At 49.7% G+C, this 21,427-nt stretch overlaps 2 protein-coding genes across 8 annotated transcripts in view; one reads left to right on the top strand and one right to left on the bottom strand.

Annotated features, from left to right (window-relative positions):
• Window positions 1–21,427, bottom strand: part of AP2M1 (adaptor related protein complex 2 subunit mu 1) — a 159,846-nt gene that overhangs the window by 90,060 nt on the left and 48,359 nt on the right. The window lies entirely within an intron of this gene.
• The window catches only part of ABCC5 (ATP binding cassette subfamily C member 5), a 74,437-nt gene continuing 68,969 nt past the window's right edge, over window positions 15,960–21,427 (top strand). For 5 of the 7 annotated variants that reach the window (XR_008237713.1, XR_008237714.1, XM_052805067.1 and 2 more), the window contains exons 1-2: window positions 15,960–16,096; window positions 17,542–17,716. Coding sequence is in view for 4 of the 7 variants with exons in the window: in XM_052805067.1 (XP_052661027.1) it covers window positions 17,588–17,716 (129 nt within the window). In the remaining 3 variants the exon portion in view is untranslated. Of the gene's footprint in view, window positions 16,097–16,885; window positions 17,135–17,541; window positions 17,717–21,427 lie in introns of those variants that run through there. The other 2 variants (XM_052805066.1, XM_052805069.1) reach the window with 2 other exon arrangements.

Raw genomic sequence — 21,427 nt, 5'->3', positions numbered from 1 at the left:
ATAAACAGTTCAACTGTGATCCGAGAAAGAAACACAGGGCACTTGCACCCCCATCTCTGAGGCAGGGTCTTTCCCCAGGGTGGAAGGTGGCACGCACTTATCAGCCCAAGGTACGCAGTATGGCCTTTCCATCCTGGTGACGGGGGAAATTAAGGGAGGCACAACTCAATCATAGACCTACAGTACTGTCCCAGTGTCACAGGCAGCCTGTACAGCCCCCACAGCAGTGCTGAGGGGTCTTTGCTGCACTGTGAGTGGGAGAAGAGTGTAATATGCATCATGCAGCATACCTTTTCATCGGCTGAATTGCAGGTTCAGGACTGACTTAGTAGAAAACAACTCTCCTCTGTCTCCTGAAGGACTCTGCAGCATTGGGTATTCCCTGAAATTTCCCTTACCAGCTAAAATGTTCAGGCATCGCTTATGTGGTGCCATCTGCGCCCAGTAACTTGTGACTGAGCCCTTGCTGTGCTGCACCTTGTGGCTGAGTTGCTTGACCTTAGCTAGAGATTTGGAATAAAGCAGCAAGGATGGACACAGTGAGAAAATAGAAATGAGCTGCCCTAGGGAAATAAATCATCCCCATCCTTTTCAAAAATAGGTATCCGCATACCCTTGGGAATCCTGTTGCCTCTGCAAAGAAGCTAACCCCAGAACAAAAGCTCCCAGATGGTTTCAGCCCAGGGGTTGCAGCTTGAAGAATGATCCAAGAAGTGGATTTGTCATTGCCTGAGGGCAGGACAGCATCTTTCTTCCTGCCTACGTAGCACTAAGTGCATAAACAGCACCAGAAATCAGGTCTGATCCAGCCTGCACAGCCACTGCCCATGTCGAGACCAGGCACACAGAGCTCGACAGGAGAATCAGCAGATTATCTGGCTAATTACATCCTGTTCTCTCCAAATGAGGAGAGTTTCTGAGACATTGCCCTGGTAAATTGGCAGGAGCAGGGGAAGACAAGTCAAGGTAATTGCTGATGACCTGAACTCAAAATCAGCCTGATAAATATTCCTCAGGTTTTGCAGATATGCTTCTCTCTGGTTTCACCAGGGACTTGCAGGCCAGTAGCACACGGGCCAAAAATTTTCTGAAAGCAATGTAATTCCAGGGGAGCTTTTAAAATTGAAATTAGCTCATGAAAATTGAAATGAGGCTAGACTGGGTTAGACTGGAGGTCCATCAAACCCAGTATCCCACAGTGGCTGGGCAGGGGGATAGGAAGACCCATAGACTGTGGGGTTTTTTCTTACTCCCTCATCTGTGGATACCCCTGGACATAGCATCATGGGGCAGCATCCATCAGCTCTGGGAATGATGAGCATGGTGGGGACGCTCTGCTTTCTGGGGCATCCCCCCAGTCCCTGTTCCTACATTTTTAACTCTTTTCTCTTCTGCGTTTTTTGTCCTCTCTGAGCATTTGGTTGCTCCCTGGCTTTTCCCTCTGCATAGATGATGGCCCACAAGGCATCACTAAGCCTTGGCAGGCAGCTCCAGATTTGGTCTTATTTTAGATGGGTTTGGGGCTCCTCGTTCATCAGGGCTGAGTGGGACCTGTGTCAGGGGGTCCCCAGGGTGGTAAGACTTACAATGAGGAGGATCACAGGAGGTCTGCATGGAGGAACCATGTACCTAGCACGAGGCTGATTTCCCCTCACATGTCCCGCCTGGTGGCCAGCAGCTCTGATGCCCTTGGAGCCTCCTTGGGTGCCTCAGCAGAGAGCTATGGGACATGTGTCATCTCACCTCCAGGTCAGGTATGCAATTAGTGTCTAAACTCAGCTCTTCCTGGCCCATGCCACGCTGGCAGGGAGCCTGGTTAGGTTGGAGCTATCCCCACACAGCGTCAGAGGTGACAGAGGCAGGCCATGAGCCCTGGCACAGGGTATCTGGGCACAGGGGGCTGTCCTGAGCTTACCCAGGACAGCTGATGCCCACTTGCCAGATGCAGAGAGGGGTCTGTCTGCCCCAAGCACCCTTGGAGGAACTCCTGCTGCTGGGAGAAGGGGTAGGCAACAGCCAGGACATGCTTACGTTGTTCAGCCTTCCTGCACACCTGAACGGCTCTATGCCTGACACAAGATTTACCTGAGCACCGAACCAAGTCCTGCAGGTAAAAAGAAAACTGCAGACCACAAGTAAGTCAGCAAATGTGAAAGCCAGACGCGCTCTGCATCCCAACCCTTCCGCCTCACTCCCTTCCTCCCACGCCCTGGGCTCTGGCCAAGCTGACAGCAGGGACACTGACTCACAAGCTATTCCTCTGTTCTTTGCTCATTTGGGCCTCTCCTGCGCTTCTCAGCAGAGGTTTCTGCCAGATGAACTGCTGGGCTTCCTCCACTCTCGGCATCCTGCTGTTCCTGGGTTGGCAGCCCTGAGAAGGGGAGCCAAAGACACGAGGCCACCCTGTCTGCATCCCCCTGCGTTTCCACCTGCCCTGGGGTGCTGCTCACAGCAGTCCCTGGTGGCCCCTTCCACCAGCGAGATACTGGGCACAGCATCATTCACCTGCTAACAGGGAATATGCATTACTGCTGCCTGAGCTCTGGGCTGCCACAGCTCCCTGTAGCTCAGCTGCCCCGTGTTTCGTGTTGTCCCTGTGCCAGATGGGATGTGCAATGAGACAGGTGGCTGCTGCACCAGCACCTCCCCAGCTGCCAGAATATGGAGATGGGGCTGCAGGGGTCCTGTTGCAAGGAGCAGAGCGTTTGTGGTGAGCAGACTGCAGCAGGGGGGTGCTGCTGGTGGATGCTCATCCCGTGCTGCTGGGTACCACGCAGGTATGCCAAGCTGAGGAGGTTCCCCACAGGTGGCACAAGTCTCCCTGGAGGGACAGGGGACAGCAGAAGTGCCCCACTGCTTAAAGAAGGGACATCCATGTGACTGACTGCCACTGAACAGCCCTGCCTGGAGCCCAGAAACCTGAAATGAGAGGAGAGACAGGGAAAGCACAGTTAAGTCCCAGAGTAAACTTCTCTCTAATTTACTTCTTCCCTGGGGCTTTTTTCTGGTCCCAGGCTCTCTCCTCACAGACTGTCCTGGTTTTGGCTGGGATAGAGTTAATTTTCTTTCTAGTAGCTGGTATAGTGTTATGTTTTGGGTTCAGTATGAGAAGAATGTTGATAACACACTGATGTTTTCAGTTGTTACTAAGTAATGTTCAGACTAAGTCAAGGATTTTTCAGCTTCTGATGCCCAGCCAGCAAGAAGGCTGGAGGGGCACAAGAAGTTGGGAAGGGACACAGCCAGGGCAGCTGACCCAACTGGCCAAAGGCATATTCCATACCATGTGACAACATGCCTAGTATATAAACTGGGGGGAGTTGGCCTGGGGAGGGGGATCACTGCTCAGGAACTAACTGGGCATCAGTCAGCGAGTGATGAGCAACTGCATTGTGCATCACTTGTTTTGTATGTTCCAACTCTTTTATTATTATTGTCATTTTATTATTGTTATTATTATCATTATTATTTTCTTCCTTCCTGTTCTATTAAACTCTTCTTGTCTCAACCCATGAGCTTTACCTTTTTTTCCCCCATTCTCTCCCCCATCCCACTGTGGGGGGGAAGTGAGTGAGCGGCTGCATGGTGCTTCATTGCTGGCTGGGCTTAAACCGCAACACAGACACAGACTGGGCTGTAGGCTATATTGTGCTGGATATTTTAGCTGAGTTTTCAGCCCTTTACAAGCCTCACTCCAGTTTCTCCCCCTTGCAATGGTTTTGCTCTCTCCCCATGGCCTCAGCAAGCAACAGACTCCTTGAGGTAGCTGTTGGATGAAGTCTGTGTGATGGGATGCATCTTTCAGGACACTGCTTTCATCATCCCTCACCAGGGCCTCATTTCGAGAGCTCCCTAGCTGGCTCCAGCCCATCCCTCCACTCCCTCCCACCCAGGAGCCTTATGCCATGGACACAGAACAGCCACCAGCAGGAATTGTTGCTCTGTTCCTGCTCTCTTGCTCTGAGATGGGGCTGCTCCCCTCTCGTGTGCGAGGGCAGAGGGCAGGGTTATTCCTCATCCCTCATCTTGTCCAGGGGAGGAAAATTACTCTTGCAGCATCCCCTCAAGGACCAGTCCCAGCCCCGCCTGGAGGAGATGCTGAAGGAGGAGTTGTCCACCCCTCTGCCTTCTCCCTGCTGCTGGCACCAGACGCATCATTTCAGGAAGGAGGCAGCCCTGCTTCCCACTGCTTGACCTGCCAGGAGCAACAGGCAACTTTGATCAAGGCACAGCTATCTGTGCTCTGATCACTGCCTTTCCTGCAAGGGCCCAGTTCAGAAGAGAGGGCACATTTCCTTTAACCCTTACTTCCCTGAGAGCCTGGAGCTCCACAGGAAAGGCACAGTTATCAGATCTCTCAGCCCAAGGGCTCCACATTTCCAGGGATGGCTGGGAACTGGGTGATATTCAGTAGCTGTGCCATTTCAAGGATCCATTCAGTTGCTCATGCACCCAGAGTTTTGTTTTAGAAAAGCTTTGTGTTGGGGCTGCCTTCAGATCTAATTAATAAAGAGAGAGAAGGGGAACTTTCTCAGGGGAACTCAGCAGCCCCCTTCCATCACATCAAAGCCATGGAGAGATCACATTATCTTGACAGATTTTGTGCACTACAGATCTGGTTACTGAACTTACGTTTCCCATGGACTCTTTCCAACACTACTTTTAATTTGTCAGGGATATATTTCAAACTGTAATATGCACATGGTTGCAGAAAAGTAGAAGGAAGTAGCTGATTAATGACCTTTTTCCTGGTGGTGTAGACGTGCTGGTTCCAGCTGTAATAGATACCAAAGAAAAGGTAATATACTGGAAACCAGAAAAAAATGAAGTCTCTTGGATTAGAGGTTCCTTTTTCTGTTTTGTCCAAGTCAAAGCAATTAATAATGCTATAATGCAATGTGCTAAGCCATGTGATGAGGGTGTATACCCAAGATACGCTGAGGAATTCATCGCAGTGCTCCCACTACTTTTCTGTCACATCAGTGGGAGTATTAGGCAAAGGCAGTTGAGATACCTTGTCTCTGGGAGCAGCTTCCCAGTCTCCACTTGTCTGGAGCACTCTCCTTCAAGTGCTGGCTTGGGTGCCCGAAACAGATGTATTATTTCTACTTCTTTTCATCCTTTTGCAGTCAACCACACTCTGAAGCACTGGTGACACCACTAATCACAAAGTTTGATACCTGACACACTGTAGTTATCAAACTTGTTTCTTGCTTGATGCAGACACCTGAGATGATAAAGGTCTTTTCCAACCTAAATGATTCTATGATTCTATGAAAAGAAATTATTAGCTCCATGGGGCAGGAATATGCCCCCTCCTCGACACTCAGGCAGCTCCTGACCCAGCCAGGCTTGATGCATGCTGTCAGAGCTAGGCTGGAGTGCCTCTGGGGCTGTCTGTCCCCATCACAGGGCCACTACTTCCAAAGAGGGACTCCAGGAATGGCTGCAGTGCCAATACTATATATGGGAATAAACACTCTTAGCAGGATCGTAATACTCAGCTTTGATCCTTGACCCTTAGAGATAAACCAACAGCTCTGATCCCTGCAGTGCAGATACACAAACAACCTCTCAGGTAGAGGCATGTGTAAAGACCTGGCTTAGACTTTGAAGGGGTGTCCACAATGATGTGAAGTGCAAAACAGGGCAAAGGTAAGCCCAAAGACACCATGACTGTAGTAACTCGGCGCTGATGCAGGAAGAGAGTCCAGAGCATGCAGTTCTAAATGTGCAGGCAGGGCTCAACTCTTCCCCCCCCAGCTAGATGGCGGAGGGATCATCCTTGCACAGAGGCATCACCCAGACCTACTCTTACCTATAGGTGACACAGATGTTCAGCTAGAAACTTGGTCTAAATTGTATCTCTGCCTACAATCACAGGACATCAGAGTGTGATCTGATAAACGCTTGCAGTAAAATGTGTTTTAAACCATCTCTTTGCACTCTTCTGTGCAAACCACTGCAAACACACTGAGGAAATAGAGAAGTGACAAACGAACATTGAAAGTTGGACTTAATTCATATCAGACTCTAGCCATATTAAGTGCACTGCAGAGAGCAGGCCCTGGGTCTTTTGAAGACAGAGAAGGCAGCAATAGGATTCACAAAGGCCATGCAATGCTTGAGCTCATTTTTCCCACCCACATGAAGAGCTGCTGTATTTTCAAAGCAGGAGCAGCTGGTGATTGATGTTATATGCACCTCACTGACAAGGAGCTGAGTCTGAACAGGGTATTTTCCATTAGTTCAAACTCGTTCAATCTTCTGTCTTTAAGAGGAAGCCAGATGCTGCTCACTGATGGGGAGGATCATTTGCACAGCAGTGGTTTGAGACCTTGCTCTGCTTTTCATACAGCGGCTCTCCTTTGCCTCTGTCACATGGTTTCCAGCAGCCACGCATTTTTTCAGAGAACTGAGCCACGAGTTGGAGATGTCATGCAGTTGTGGTCACAGAACAAGCTACTGATCACCCCAGGAATTGAGCACCATCACCCTGCTCCCATCCTGTAACTGCATGCTGGAGGAGGTGGTCCTGATGCTTCTAGTCTTTACATCCCCCAGCTCCCACGTGCTGCACTCCCAGTCCTGGGGAGAGGGCATGGGAGGTCTGGAGGTTGGGCCATTCTTTGGTTACCAGTATTAGGCTGGGTTTGTTATTCTAAGCACTGTGGGGCTGTGGTTTGTGTGAACCAGGCTGCAGGCCCTAGAGCTGCTTCCCACTCCTCAAGCACTGGTCTCATCTCTGCAGCCACAGCTGGGAAGGCTCCTGTCCTCCCGCATCCTGACGGAGAGCAGCTTGCAGCACTTGGAGTGCTTTGTTTCCTGTTGACCCAGCTGAGCCATGATTACACAAGGGACTTTTCCTATTAGTGGGTCAGAAACAGCTGGGGGAATCCCCCCTGTCTGCAGAGCATGGGACAGGCATGTGACATGGCTCTGTTTGGCAATGCAAACCTGCTCCAGACATATGCTTTCCTGTGCAGGGATTTCTGTAGCCTTAACAAACAGCCTGAAGGTTTCAGACTGATCAGTATTTCCTTTGGGGGTTCATCTTCACTGCAAGCTTCGCCTTGGCTAACCCAGGCTGTTGCCTAGGCTTTGTCCCAAACTTTTTGGTGTCCCACAGCAGCGGTCCCCACGGTCACACTGTTTGATACAATGAGAGGAGATATGAGTGAGTGCAGTGGCCACCCAGACTGAGACCCATCCTCCTTGCACTGTGGCTGTAGTCCATCACTTGGGGGCCAATAGTCCCCCAGGACATGTGCTCGCCCACCATTAACTGTGTCGGTCTGACACAGAGCTCTGGGCAGCGGTCAGTTAGCAATGCACGGAGGGGAGCGTGAGGCTCCCGAGGACATGGGCGCCTGGGTGTTGTGGTGGCATTGGAGCGTGGCTGCTGGTGCTCAGGCAGAGCTTCTCAAGGAAGCAAAAACAATTAGCTCAGCAAAACAAGATACACACAGTGGGGCTGTTTCAGGAAAACCCAGGACACCAGTCCTGCTCTTCCTGGGGGGAGAAAGCAGGAGACAACTGTCTCTGCTGCTTTCTCCCCCAGCAACAGAGCAGAACAAGTCTCCCCAAACCCTGCTAATTACTCACTGCTGCCTTGAGCTCCTATCCCCTTGCTGTCTGGACACAGAGCTGCTTGTCTTCCCCTGTGACCCCAAGCAAGAGTCTCCAAAAAACAGCTCCTTGCCCCCATTGCCCCTGTGTGCAGCCCTGGGACCCGGTGACCCAGGAGAGACCCAGCACCAGCTGCAGCGGCAAGAACAGAGCTGTGTTTGATTTGCAGCTTCCCCTTTTTCCCAGTTTTCAGCTGCACAGCGACAGTCCCAGAGGCCCAACGCTCTCTGACCTTGGCTGTCCTCATTTGCTTCTAAAACTGGCTGATCACACTGGTGAGCTCCAAAATTGGCATCCCAGCTGCCCTTTTCTCTGCCACATGGGATTCCAGGCACCACCAGGGGCTCCCAGCATTTTTAATTATTTTTCTCCTATTTTTGAAGCCCTTTTCGCTCATGCTGCTTGTGGTGTTTCCAATGGGACAGAAAGCTCTTCTCCTCGCAGGGTGCTTGTTGTGTGCTCGCTGAGGCTGGTTCATCCTTCCCATGTACCTTGGAGGGACGCCTGGGAGCACAGGGGCAAATGCAGGCTGGCGGTTCCCTGGTAGCATGTGCTAGGTTGGAGAGCAGAGGATGCACTATGGAAAAGCCCAAGGGCTTGAGAACACGTGGGGAAACAGAGACCTTAACTCCAGTGGTAGTGGCATCCCCTGCAGCATTGCCTTCCTTACGGACCCACTGCCAGGCAGCAGGGAAACATCCCACTTTCCCAGGAGCGCACCTGGTGCAGATGTGAGGTACGTAATGACCAGCTGAGCTATCGTCAACAAGCATCTCCGCAGAGGATGAGAGCAGGTGGTGAGAGAGCCAATGGCACCCACGAACCGTGTCCTGGGGGACACAGTGCAGCAGAAGAAGGTGTTGGATGTCACTGCTACACTGCATCACTGAGACCTTGGACGGATGCTGACAGGGTCACTTCACAACGGATGTAGGAAATGGGCAGGGTTTGGGGGAATGGGAGGGAAAACACGGCTACTGGCAAGCTCATCATCTGCCAGAAGATCGAAGAGGTGCTGCTTGTCCATCCCTGATGTGCGCCTCATGAAGCAGGAGCTGCTGGGAGGACCTGCAGCATTGTGGGTGCTGGCAAGGAGAACAGCAGGAGGGAGCACTTTGCACCCTTACACAGGGCCGTCATGGGTGCATCCACACATCGTTTTTCCATGTTACGTCCTGATGGTGCCCGTCAACCAGGCCCTGCACGGCCACATAAGCAGCCAGCTGTAAGAAAACCACATCCCAATACAGGCCAGCCGAGTGACCTTGCTGCTGTGTCTGGCTCTGCTGTTTCCACACAGCTGGAAGCAGTGACGCCTTCTCCTTGGTGAGCCCACAGCTCTGTTTTCACAGAGGGAGGAGTGGACAGAGTGTGCCCTGCCCTGGCAGCAGGCTGTGACCCTGTCCCTGGGAGCTGATAGGAAGGTCGTGCTGTGTCATGCCCTGGCCACCACCTCCGGGTTTGATAAGGTTTAAACCAGTTCCCCCGCCACAGCCTGCGTCCAGCATGACTCCAGCCACGGCTGCTTGGCCAGCCCAAAACCAGCTCCAGAAGAACAGCCTGAAATGAACACACCACTCTGACGTGGCCATTGTCCTCTCCTTATGCTCTGGCTTGGGAACAATCCTGGACTGCTCTCAGAGAGGTGTTAGAGGACTTTCTCCCCACATGCTTAGTGGTGCAGACTAACCACAGTCACTACTGCACATCTGCAGACTATGGGTAATAGACAGCTGAAAGGAGGTAACTCCCAAAGTGGTATAGCTAGGATGCATCCTAGCCCATCAACGGTCATCCAGACACGTCTCCAGCTTTTTAATTGTACCATTGTTTGGCCTTTCCACTAACTTCATCAAATAACCAGCCGTACAACACAGCCAAGGCTTGAGCCTGGTGTGCCTGTGAGAGCAGGCAGGCTCTCCCTTGACCCATGCGGCAGGTGTCTATCGATTACTCATTAACCCTGGGTGTGGTGCAAGCTGCAGGAACCACACAACTTGCTCCTGCGCATAGGTCTGCACCACCTTCTGGTCTCTGGGCAGTGCTTTGCCCTTGAATTGATCTTGTCCTCTGAATCGCCAGGTTTATAGAAGAAAGATTGAACAATCAGTCTAGAGATGAACTGCCTTGAACTGGTTTTCTGCGCTGGATTACACTTTAAATGTTGCAACAGCTTTGAGAGCTTCTGGCTTTTCCCTGAAACAGTTTTGAATTAGTTGCTACTAATTGTGTTGGGAGGGTGTTATTTGTATCCCACCCTCCCAAAGCCCAAAGCAAGCAGCATATGAAACAAGATGGTGCACTTTTTCCATGCTTTCTCCTCCTGACCCAAATGATGAATTACAAACTGAATTTAATCTGTGTGATACAGCGCAGTATCACACCTTTTACTTCTACACTCTGACAAACATAAATACTGCAGAAATAGGGCAGGATGCTCAACCCCCCCCAAAATATAAAATAACACTGAAAGGCATTTGTTGCAAAAGCATGGCTATTTGTAGCAGCTTTTGAGAACAAGAGTAAAACGCCATTAGCTTGGCTGGGAAGGTTCACCCTCCCACATGAACTGAAGGGAAGGTGATGGGTGGTGCTGCTGTATTCTGGAGCAGTATCTCTGTCTGCATCAGCCGGGGAGTCTTATCCTCTAAAACACAATCACCGTGAACGCCCACACTGCTAACAGTTTTGCACAAACATCAAGCAAGTACAGTTTGTTTCCAAGAAAGCTGAATGCACAGGTGTATTAAGATATTAATGAACTCCTGCCTAAAACGGGTCAGGAGCAAAGGGAAAGATTAATCTTTTCTCTAGGTCCAAGTACATCACATCCCTCTTCTGTATTTTCTCAGGGGAAAGGTGGGGAAATCACTCCTCCCTGCTGTGCCATGTGAGCTGGCTTCCACACTGCCCAGTTTCTGATCTGCAACACAGATTGTTCAGCACTGAAACAACATAAAGCACATGGTCTTGAATGTCTGAATGAGTCATTTGCAGAGCTGCAAGCACAATGAGACTGCAGTAATGAAAAGGTGGGAGCTTGGAGAGGGTCCGTGCTGCAAAGTGAGGTGTCCCTGGGGTGTTGCTTATGTCTTGAACATCCCACAAGGTCTTGTGCCTCACGTGCCTCAAAAATCAGAGCAGCCACGTGGAAAATGCTGAGTTCCAGGAGATGGTTGGCTCATGGCACCGAGTCTTTCACACTCCAACCCTGCTAATCCCTTTCTGTGCAGCTACAACTGGGATGGGGGAGAGTGTTTTGGTAGCAGATCCATATGGGGAGGTTATTATCTCCATGCTGTGGGTTTGGATGGAGCCAGGTAGGCACAAAGCACATATGTGCATAGTCTTGTGGACAAGCCCCTGTAGTCCAGCAGGCAGAGAGATGCCTGGCATGGCATGGACAGGCATGTCTAACCAGGTGTTGCTGCAGGCAGTTCGGAGGGCTGCTGTCACAAGCCTCCCCAGACCACACGCATAGCAGTGAGATTTTTAGGAAAACATGGGCACTAGCAGCACTAAATATGTGCAGGGAGTATTTGTGACGCTTCTTGTTCTTCAGTGCAAGCCATGACCAAATCCATTAAATACCATAACTTCTCTTAAATTAAAGGCAACCATACCCATTTCTTGCTATAACAAGTAACGAGCTATTCTGCAACAACATTACTGCTGATTATTAACGTCAGTCTTTGCAGGAAACCGCACTGTGGTTTTCATGTGACAAACCCAGCCCACTGATGTCCCAAAAGAGTTTGTATGCTAGTGAGATTTAAGAGGGGAGTGGTTGAGCAAGTCACAGCAGTCTCTGACAGCCCTGCTACAAGTACCACATTGGGTCCTGTCTTCCCTCATCTCCTCAATGGGATGTTAACTCTGGAGCTGAAGGATGATGGACTAAGAATGACTGTTCTCAGTGATCTTCTTGTTGATGCTTTTGCCAGGAATATTTTCTCTTCCTCTTAAACTGTGAAGGTGGATATAAGATACAAAGGAAAATGAGTAGCGATGTCTCTCCACTCTCCAGTTGTAGGCAACCTGTACCTACCTGAGGCTTGTTTCAATCTGCCAAGCTGCCCACATGAGTTGATGGCTCCCAGGAAAGAGAAATATGGCCCAGCTGAGGCTAAATTACTGCTTTCCAGAACAGTGACTTGCAGTAGCTGCAGTGCAATGGGAAATTTTTCGGTCGGCTCTGAGAGCTCAAAGTCCTGAACTAATAGGCTGTGTTTGGGAGGGAGACCTGGAAATGATGGACAATAAAAGATTGGGCACTGCACAGGGATAGAGAATGAGGAAAAAGCTGATGAATGCAGTCTCTCCAGACCACCCTATTTCTGGACTTGTTATGGTTTGCAATGCTGCAGGCTAAATTTGAGGTCACGGGACTTTTACTTGAGCCATCCAATTAATTACTGAATTCTGCACTTCATGGCTGAGAGCTCTGATCAGCGAGAGAGTAAAAAAGCACCAGCAAGCATAACAACTGTCAGCATGCTTATCAGGAGGGACTGAACCCAGGAAACTCATGCTGAAAATGCAAGCCTCAGCAGCCAGGACCAAGCATCCCAGTGGAGAAGGGTAAGATGTCCTCTGTACATGAGGTGCACAGGAAAGGAGATTTGGGGAGAGAGGGAGGAACAGTTCTCCACAGGGCTGTCTGGATCTCTGTCAAAGGAAGATGCCTCCTCAAGCACCATCCACTCTAACTGAAGCATGTTGTGTTCCCCAGCCAGCCTCGCAGAGCCCACAGATCTGGAAGGAGGTGCTGGGCAGGTGGCAAGCCTGAAGTGACAGCTCTCCACTCCTGTTAGCCCAAGGCATCTCCTGGTATTCCACATATCTCCATGGACATCAGTCCCATCACATCTTGCTGCTTCTTTTGGGGGTATCTTTTCCTTCAGGGCAAAGAGAAAAGCTGTTTTGTCCTAGTGCCTCATTGCAATTTTTTGCCAGTAGTAAAATGGTGACTGCACCACTCCATTGCTCCCCCACCAGACCTGTGCAGCCAGCGTCTTCTGGGCTTGCCAGGCGTTTGGATCCCATCGGCACACAAGTAACTCTCTGCTTTGCAGTCATGTGTGTAACAGGGTTTTGTGTGGCTGAGATTCTGGTCTTAACTGCAGTGCTGTGAACCCAAACTAGTGCTGCAATGCTCCTCAAGCTTGGAAGATCTCCTGAAAGGACATCTATTTGTTTCTGTCCAAGATTCAGCTCAGTTAAATTGCCTGGGCACCATGTGCTCCATATTCCCCAGGAGGCAGAAGCAGGTCCCCAGATCCTATGGGGAAAGATATGGTAGGAGAGTCGGATAAATAAAGACCATCACTCCCACAAACCGAGCCTTGGTTTTCCTGGTCAACTTGGCGATGCTCCACTCCTAGATCCAATAGCTCAACTCAGTTTGTTTCGAGCTTTGCTTTAAATTTGTTGCTGATGTTTGTTTTGGGGTGTGTGTGAGCAGATATTGTACACCTCTAAGAAAACTAATTGTCAGGTATTACTTCCCAGCCCACATGGTCTGGAGGCCTTGGCTTTGAAGCTGCTGCTGGCTCTTTGGTCTGGCTGTGCTTTTCTTGCTGCAGGCAGGGCTAATTACGGCAAATCCCAGATCTTGAATCAGGGCAAGTTTTAATACTGTACAGGACTTGTTTATGTAACAGCTGCTATCCCGCAGGGATGAATCCAGGACTTGCAGCACTAAAAGCATTAGCTGCTGCCACTGGAGCTAAAGATGTAACTCTTCTGGTCGGTAGCACCAGTACATTTATATCCTTTAGAACAAATGCTGGAGGAGACTCGTGACATGCTTAGAAGTGGGTTATGCCTACGTAAGCATTTTCCTCTCACTACGATACTAAGGGAGTACGTACACTCGCAGGACCACAGGTGTGAAAACACTGCTGATGCTGCCGCCGGCCCATCTCCCATTGCTAGTCTGAGCGGAGCGTATACATCATTATTTACCAGCACAGTTTTCTACTAGCACTCATGCCCTCCCTTTTACTCTCAGATCTGCTCCAGCACTGGAGAAATAGAGGACAGAACAAGTGTAGGCAGCACCCTGGCTCCCTTGGCTTAAACACCACTCTCTGCTCATCTTTCCTAATACATTTTGCAACCACTTTGGCACAATGGAGGTTCATTTTCTTCTTTCCCTCCAGGCACATGATGCAGAGCCTTTGGGCTTCAACATGTCATCAGCTCAAAACCAGCCAGCCACCTCTGAAAAGCAGCTCCAGTTGCTTCCACAGCCCCGGGGGCCAAAGACACGCTCACAACAATTTCAGGTCAACACCCTAAAATACAAGTGACCCACCTTGAAGCTTTAACACAGTTTCATTCTCTCCATCTTTCATACCTTGTCCTTTCTGTTTATGCTGTTTAACTACATTGCTCAGTAACTGCACATCTATTTACCCCGACACTCCAGTGTGTCTGATGCAGACAAAGGTCTGTTTAATGACTGTTCAGAGACTTACTCTAAATTGCCTCCTGGCTTCTGTCTTAAAATCCACCTTTTGCTGGGACATAGCATTTACAAAGCATGAAATGCACCTTGCAGCTTCTTTCTCAATAAGATCTCAGCCAAACTAATCTGAAATTGCATGATTGTGAGTCCTGAGGAAGAGACTGCAGGAAAATGCAGCAGCCATGTGCACTTTTGGCTGCTGTACCATGGAAAGGGCTCTGCTTCCGTGTGTCTGTCTGTCAGTTCTCCTGTCCCAAAATGTTAGAGCACCTGCAATGGAGCCGATTCTCATTTTTTGCCAGAAATAGAGTTGGCGCTCTGCAGGATGTGTAACCAGATGTGTCAGGGAGCTCTGAAGGGATTCTCTGGTACCTTAAGGGTGTCCTTGAATCGTTGCTTGTGTGGTGACACCTTTTACCTGTACTGCTGGCTTGTGGGCTCGGAAGGAATATTCTGGGTCCAGTTTTACTTCCAGATTCCCATCTCCCATCTTCACCTGAGTTTACTTCAGCTTTTCTATCAAATTGACTCTCACAAACATTCCTGACAGGAGAGCAAGGACTGCGGTGCAAACAGGCACTTGTTATATAAACCACTTAAATGAGACATCAGCCAAATTTGGCTGGTGGAAAGATGTCAGATGAGGACAGGGTATTTAAACACAGCAGGGGAGAAGCTACAGCTCAGGGTTTCTTAAGGATATTTACAGCCCTTTGTAAGAGGAAACGCAGCTGTGTCCACCTCCTTCACTGACTTCCCTGCGGCGGGAGCTGGATGCCCCGTGTCACACTTTACTGGGGGAGCGGGGCCGTTGCTGCCCCTCAGCCACCGCCACACAGGGATGCACAGCCGCACCTTCCCTCCCTCCTGCCCCATCCCTTTCAGTGGGCAAAGCTTGACCGGGACAAGTTCACAGTCCCTTTAGCCGGTCTGAGTCCCTTCAGAGGGGCAGAGCAGGGGCTTCCCTCCCTTCCTGCTCCGCGCCTGGCTTGCTGCAAAGAGCTGCCCGCAAAGGCAGCGCTCCAGCCCCAGCCGTGGTAAAGGTTAAGCCCCAGATAAGGACACAGTCGCACTTTCCCCGGCCGAAAGGCTGTAAATAACCGGCAGCAAGCGACAGGCTGGTGCGAAGCACCAGCCGGCAGAGAGGCGGGTGCAACCCAGGCCCAGGCGGGAGGCGCCGCTCCTCCTGCTCCGGCCGCCAGCCCCTACCGCTCCGGCTGCCGCCGCTCCGCCTCTGCAAACCGGGCAGCGCCCTGCGGCAGCTCCCGCTGCCAGGAGCCGTGCCTGCGGCGGGCCGGTGGGGGGGGGGACGGACACCGAGATCACCCTCGTCCTCCCCACAGCTCGGCGCCAGGTCCCTCGGCTTTGCGTGCGGCTGTCCGAGCTGAGAGTGGGGTCCTTCTTCCCACCCCACATTCGCCCGGGGCGGGCGGATCGCCCCGTCCTCCCCGCACTGCACCGGCCGCACGCTCCTGCACTGCACTGCGCTGCATTGCACCGCGTTGCGTTCTGCTACCTAGCCATGCGTTGCACCGCACTGCATTTGCATTGCATTTGCATTGCATTTGCATGGCAGCGCGCTGCTTCGCACTGCTGCCGTGCCGTGCCGTGCCGTGCCGTGCCGTGCGGCGCGCGCTGCCCCGAGGGGCGCGCGCCCCGCCCCGGCGGTTCGCGCTGGCCGGCGGCGAACGTTCCAGACCCCCCACGCTGCGGCAGGAGCGGCGGGAAGGGACTGGGCGGGGGTACGGCTGGGAGGGGGGCCCAGGCGGAGGTGGACACCGCGGGGCCTTCTGGGAAACGTAGTTCCCGGGCCGGCAGCCGTCGGGCGGCCGGCGCAGGGACGCGGACTACATTTCCCATGGGGCGTCAGGAAGGAACGGCCGTCGCAGCCCCCGCGCAGGCGCAGTGGGGACGCCGGAACCCCTATAAGGGATGTTGTTTGGCTTTGCAGCCGCTGAGTGGAGAAGCCGCAGCGGGGGTAGTCGCCGGGCGGAGGTGAGCGGGGCTGCCCCGCCCGTTACCGGGGGCGGGTGCTGAGGTGGGGATGGGAAGCGACCCTTTGTGTGGGCGAGGGGGCCGCCGCGCGGCTGAGGAGGCGGCTTTGCCGCCCTTTTTCCTGTGAGGAGGCCGGTCGAGCGGTGTTCTGTGTCCCCCCTCCTCACCCCCCCGGTGAAGAGGGCTGCGCTGTGCCCCCCTCCCGCCGAGAGCTCGGGGCCGTCGCTGTCCGCCCCACCCCGGCTGGCGTGGGGGGATCCGTCCGTGAGCGGGGAGGGCCTCCCTTGGTTACGCCGGTGCGGCGGAGACACGGGGAGGCGGCGGGCGGGGGGGGCGATAGGGGAAGGGGGACCCCCCCCCCGGGTTGCTTGGGGGTGGCAGGTCGGGGGAGGCTGGCTCGCATCCCTGTTGCAGGAGGGATGGCGAGCCAGCAGGGTGCAGCAGCCCCGGGACCTGCTGCTCTGCAGCATCCTCGCCCGGCGCTGACACCTACGGCCCCGGGGGTGGGGGAGCAGCGCCGAGCTGCGCGGGGTGGGGGGCGGCCGGTGGGCTGGGGCTGGCTGCTGGAAGGCCGCGTTGGGGGCGACTTGTGTCGGCGGATGGGGGAAGGAGGCCGCTTCTGCAGGCGGCGGCAGAGAGGTGGCAGCCCAGTGCCCCCGAGCCAAACCTGCTGATGCAGATTTTGAGTAATGTGACTTAACCAGGCTTCTTCCGTCGTGTTAGTTTAAGGCAAGTGGCAGAATGCAATAAAGCGGAGTTCTGAAAGAAAGCCTTGCAGTGGGAGGTGATTTTCTTTTCGGGACTTCGATTCTCCTTCTGACCTTACAGTGTAATTTGATAGGTTGAGGGAAAACCTACAGCGCTGAAGACATGACTCCTTCCTGTGCATGTTCATAGCTAATGACAGATAGCTCAAGCTTATGGAGAAGTGAATAACGCTATAGGGAAGGAATATATTTTTCTCTAGAGTGTGTGTGGAATGACTCGTTTTATCATGTGGTATCTCTAGAGACATCAGTTTTGAAGAACTTTGTACTGGTAAGTTGTTGCGTGTGTGCAACTTTAGACACTAACAGAAGATTTAAGGGATTTGATCTTCCAAGTCAAGTTTCTCAAGGTTTCAACTAAATACTGTAGTTATTACTTTAATCTGTCAGATTGCATAATTGTATTTCAGAGTTCTAAGGGACGAAGTATGACAGTACTCTAGTGCATTGAGAATCATTGTACTATTTGGTTACCTCAGGGTATGTTTAAACTAGTTCAGGAGAAGTTAGTCTTCTGTGGGTTTCCAAAGTCACATTATTACAGTCCTGTTGTAATAAAACTATTTTACTGTTGCTTTCTGATTTTTATTTCAAAAATAAACTTTAAAACTAGATGTCTAAAAGTAACTGGTGTGTTGGGCATAGCATATAATGAAGTGGAATTTAATTATTTTTCAGATATTTGAGGTGAAAATACACGTGTAAACCCTGGTGTTTACAGAAGATGAAAGACATCGACATAGGAAAAGAGTACATTATACCCAGTCCTGGGTATAGAAGTGTGAGGGAGAGAGCCAACTCGGTGCAGCATGAAGAGCAGGAAGGGTCAACATTTCAGCATGCTAAACATAAGGTCAGTTTATTTTTTCATTGTTTGTTTTGCAGTCTATGCTTATTAAATTAGATGCAGCAGCAGCCTTTTTGCTGTGCCAGCTCTATATAGATTCACTGCATTGAAGGTCGATAATGAGTATTCCCTTTTGTATGGAAGAGGTCATTCCAAGGGGTACTGTAGCTTAGTAACAAGTCTGAGCACTTATTAAGCATTTTTTACTTTTAAATGTGACTTTTTAGTAACATTTGAACAAAATAAGACTTTTTCTAGTATTCAGATCTTGATGTGAATCCAGGAAATGTTTTTAGCTTTTGTACTTAAGAGAATCATTACAAGCAAGCAAGAACAGTGAAGAGCTCAGCACAAATCATGCACCATTCAGTGTTGGCAGCTGAAAAAAACTCTTAATCGTGCCATGTTTTTCTTGAGGATTAATTTTCTAAAGCAGATGTCTAGCTTGCTCTCGTAGCAAGACTTTTACTTTTTCCCCTCAGATGGAAGTAATTTGTATTGAATACTGTTGTGCATCTGTGTATTTAACATGCTGAGGTGCTGTCATAATTCTAGTTTAATTTGAGAGCTGGTTCTTGAAATAACCACTGTCTTAGAGCTTGCATGTCATTGTTCTGAGCTTCGAATTTCTAGAGCTTGTTCTCACTGAAAAGAGTGCATATACCAAGTGCTATAGGGCAAAAAAACTGCACAGATAAATGGAAACACCCACACTGGTGAAAGATAGTCTGAAACTAATAACCTGTGCCGGTTGAAGAAGACTAAAAATATTAGCTGCTCTGAATGCTAGTGCTGAAATATTTTCTTGCATGTCCTGTTCTTAACCTTTCCTAAAATACTAATGTAGAAGTTTCTGAAGCCAAAGAAATAAAGTTAATACTGCCGATGTCTGATCTTTGCGATGACAAGGTGTTTGCAAATACATTGCTGGGCATTCCATATAGATTGCCTGCGACAGCCCTGGTTTGAGAGGATGGAAATAGGGGAACTTGCTGTATTTCTATGAAGAATTGTGAAAGGCTTAAGTTTTGCTGCATTATACTGGACACCGAGATACTATGTACTTTAGATAAGGCTTGCCTTGTTTCACTGGGGCTTAAAGGGTTTTGCCAAGTGTTTTTTGTGTGGGCTAACAGTGCTGCACTGCTGTTTTTTGAGAGTAGTGTTCTGCTCTGCAGCAGGCTGAGTGCAGTTTGTACTTGCAGGCCCTGCAGCTCCTGGTGTCCCTACGGGCTCTATGACTCAGCACACTATTGCTGATGGTGTTCAGAGGAAGGTAGAGTGTCTGATTGCATTAGAGCAGGCACTGATGCAGAACTAAGAGCCCTCTGGAGTCACAGTGCAGCTGCTTAATGGCATTTATTATGTTGATGTCATGGGCTTGCCATCCACTGTACACCATCCAGTAGCAAATCTGCTCTGTCAAATTAGTGGTGACAACAGTGATGCCATTGGTGTACAGCTTTGTTTCCTGACCAGTGGCAGTGGAGTTAAGCAGTAATCATAGCATGTTATCTCTGCCCGTTGGTCTGCATCATCTAATCATGTTGATGCCTGGTTTAACTTTTGAGGACAAAATCCTTATTTTACCTCTAAACCTTTTGAATGAATGAAATCAATCAAACCAGCATATTTGTTTTTTTCTGAAGGCTGAAAGTAAGCTCAGTCCCGCATGTCTGTACAGCGTGGCATTAAAATCTCTAACTCTGAGGCAGCTTGAGGTCAGCTTAACTCTGTTTACCCTCCTACCTCTACCATTTGATTTGCTGCCCATGACTATAGGGTAGTGGACTCAGATAATTGATTGCAAAAGAGGGATTCTGTAAAATTTTTGATTACTGATGCAAGAAAATGGTTCACCCTGGTTCTTACCTAGAACTTTATCTGGTTTGGTTTCTTTGAGTAGAGGAATGAACCTAACTTATCCTGCTGATGGAATCGGCTAGTTCTGACAGGTTACCCATCTTACTTGCTAGTTATCTTGCTCAGTATGCCATGGTTGAGTTAATTTCTGGCTCAAACATTGGTATGCTTTTTGTTTTGCTAGCCTTACAGCTTGGATGTATACAATCCATAAACAAAACCAGCTCTGAATTCATTGTTGCATGTCAGTAAGATTAAATCCTGCTTACTTGCAAAATCCTGAGGTTAAGTAAAAGGAGCTGTATTCATAACACCTTATCTAAGTTACATGTTCATGTTTGCGTGTACCAAGCTTCTTCCTCTCTAGTTGAAACAAGCTCTGGTTTCAGCAGCATTATTGGCCTTATCACTTTTTGGGATGGTTTATACTTTTGGTAACAGGGATAGGCGAAGACTTCTCTTTCATAAGGTTGAGCTTTGCCTGTTTGGTCAAGCACTTCCCCTCTGCCTCTAAAAAAAGGGTAGAAGCTGTAGCTCAGCTGTTAAGGAAATGGTGTTTCAAGGGGAGAGAAGGGACTGTGCCCTTCACTACTTTATCCTTTATGAAACCTGGGATTGGGTCAGATGACCAAGCTGGCTTATTGGGTGCATGTTGGCACAGCTGGTGACAGAGCACAATGGAGGGCTGATGTGATGAGGAAGGGTAAGACCACAGCAGTTCTGATAGAGAAGTTAAGCTGTAGTGGAACTCTTGTCATTTGGACAATAGAGTCCAGTGTGCTGTCAGTAGAGATTTTGGGACTCTCAAATTTCTTGTAGAAAACCTAGCTCAGGATTTGAACTAGCTTCACCAAAAAATGACAAAGCTGTAAGCATGATCTGCATAGCAAGTAACAAGCTGCAAGCAGGTTAAGGCTGTCATTTCACCACTAACTTCAGATCTTTGTGGAATGCAGGTTTGGGACTGTTTTGCAGCAGACTTATACTGTGTGAGGTGGTAGGCTTCTTGCTAACATGTTGTGTAGGTACCTCATACCACGTAGAGCAAGATAGAACTGCGTAGTTCCCTCTGAGGAGGATACAGGAACATGCTCCCTCTGGTAGTCAAGGACCACTGGTTAATGGCCAGTGGCAGTGACCACTTCTGGTGGGGCTACAGGTACATTTGACTGATCAATAACATGACTCATTGTTTTTTCTGTTGCCCATATTGCTGCATTTTTATACATCCTTCTTAACTTGAAGTGGACAAGACTGGTTGATAGCTTGATCAAGATCTTTAGAGGTGAAAGACCTATTTTACTACTGAGCCAAGGTCCCAGAGCCTTTTTGTCTGTCTATTCTTTGTCTTGCATAAAGGTTATATTCAACTTTGCTCTTTCTGTCCTGAAACCTCCATACTGATGTTCAGATTTCCTGCTGAAAGGATGCTGTAATGGGTGTTCATGACAATGAAAAAGAACTTGCAATTCTTTCCTTAGAAGCTTAAATGCTGTTTGGTCACAGCCTGAAAGATCACTTATTTGAAAGACAGGAGCTTTTCAAATAGGCTTCCTGGAATCATAATTGAAATCATGCTGCAATATAAGTAGGTCTAATCCAACATTTCCTTGTGCTTAATGGGAGTGTTGCTATAGAAATTTGGACCTCTGAAATAGGTACTCTGGGACTGAAATTGAAGAAAATTTTTATTCAGCTTGTGAATGGGTATATTCACCTCATGAATAAGTTTCTGCAGTGTGTTCTTATAACAATTGATTTTTAAGTCTTTGCTGGGAGACCTTAATGTAGCTTACAAAATAGGGTCTTAACTACATGTTCCCAATGCATAATACCATACTAATTGGGCTTATT

Source organism: Harpia harpyja, chromosome 12, assembly GCF_026419915.1.
Source record: "Harpia harpyja isolate bHarHar1 chromosome 12, bHarHar1 primary haplotype, whole genome shotgun sequence".
NCBI classification, from domain to species: Eukaryota; Metazoa; Chordata; class Aves; order Accipitriformes; family Accipitridae; genus Harpia; species Harpia harpyja.
The sequence above is the reverse complement of the archived record's forward strand: the minus strand, read 5'-3'. Positions and strand labels throughout refer to the sequence as shown.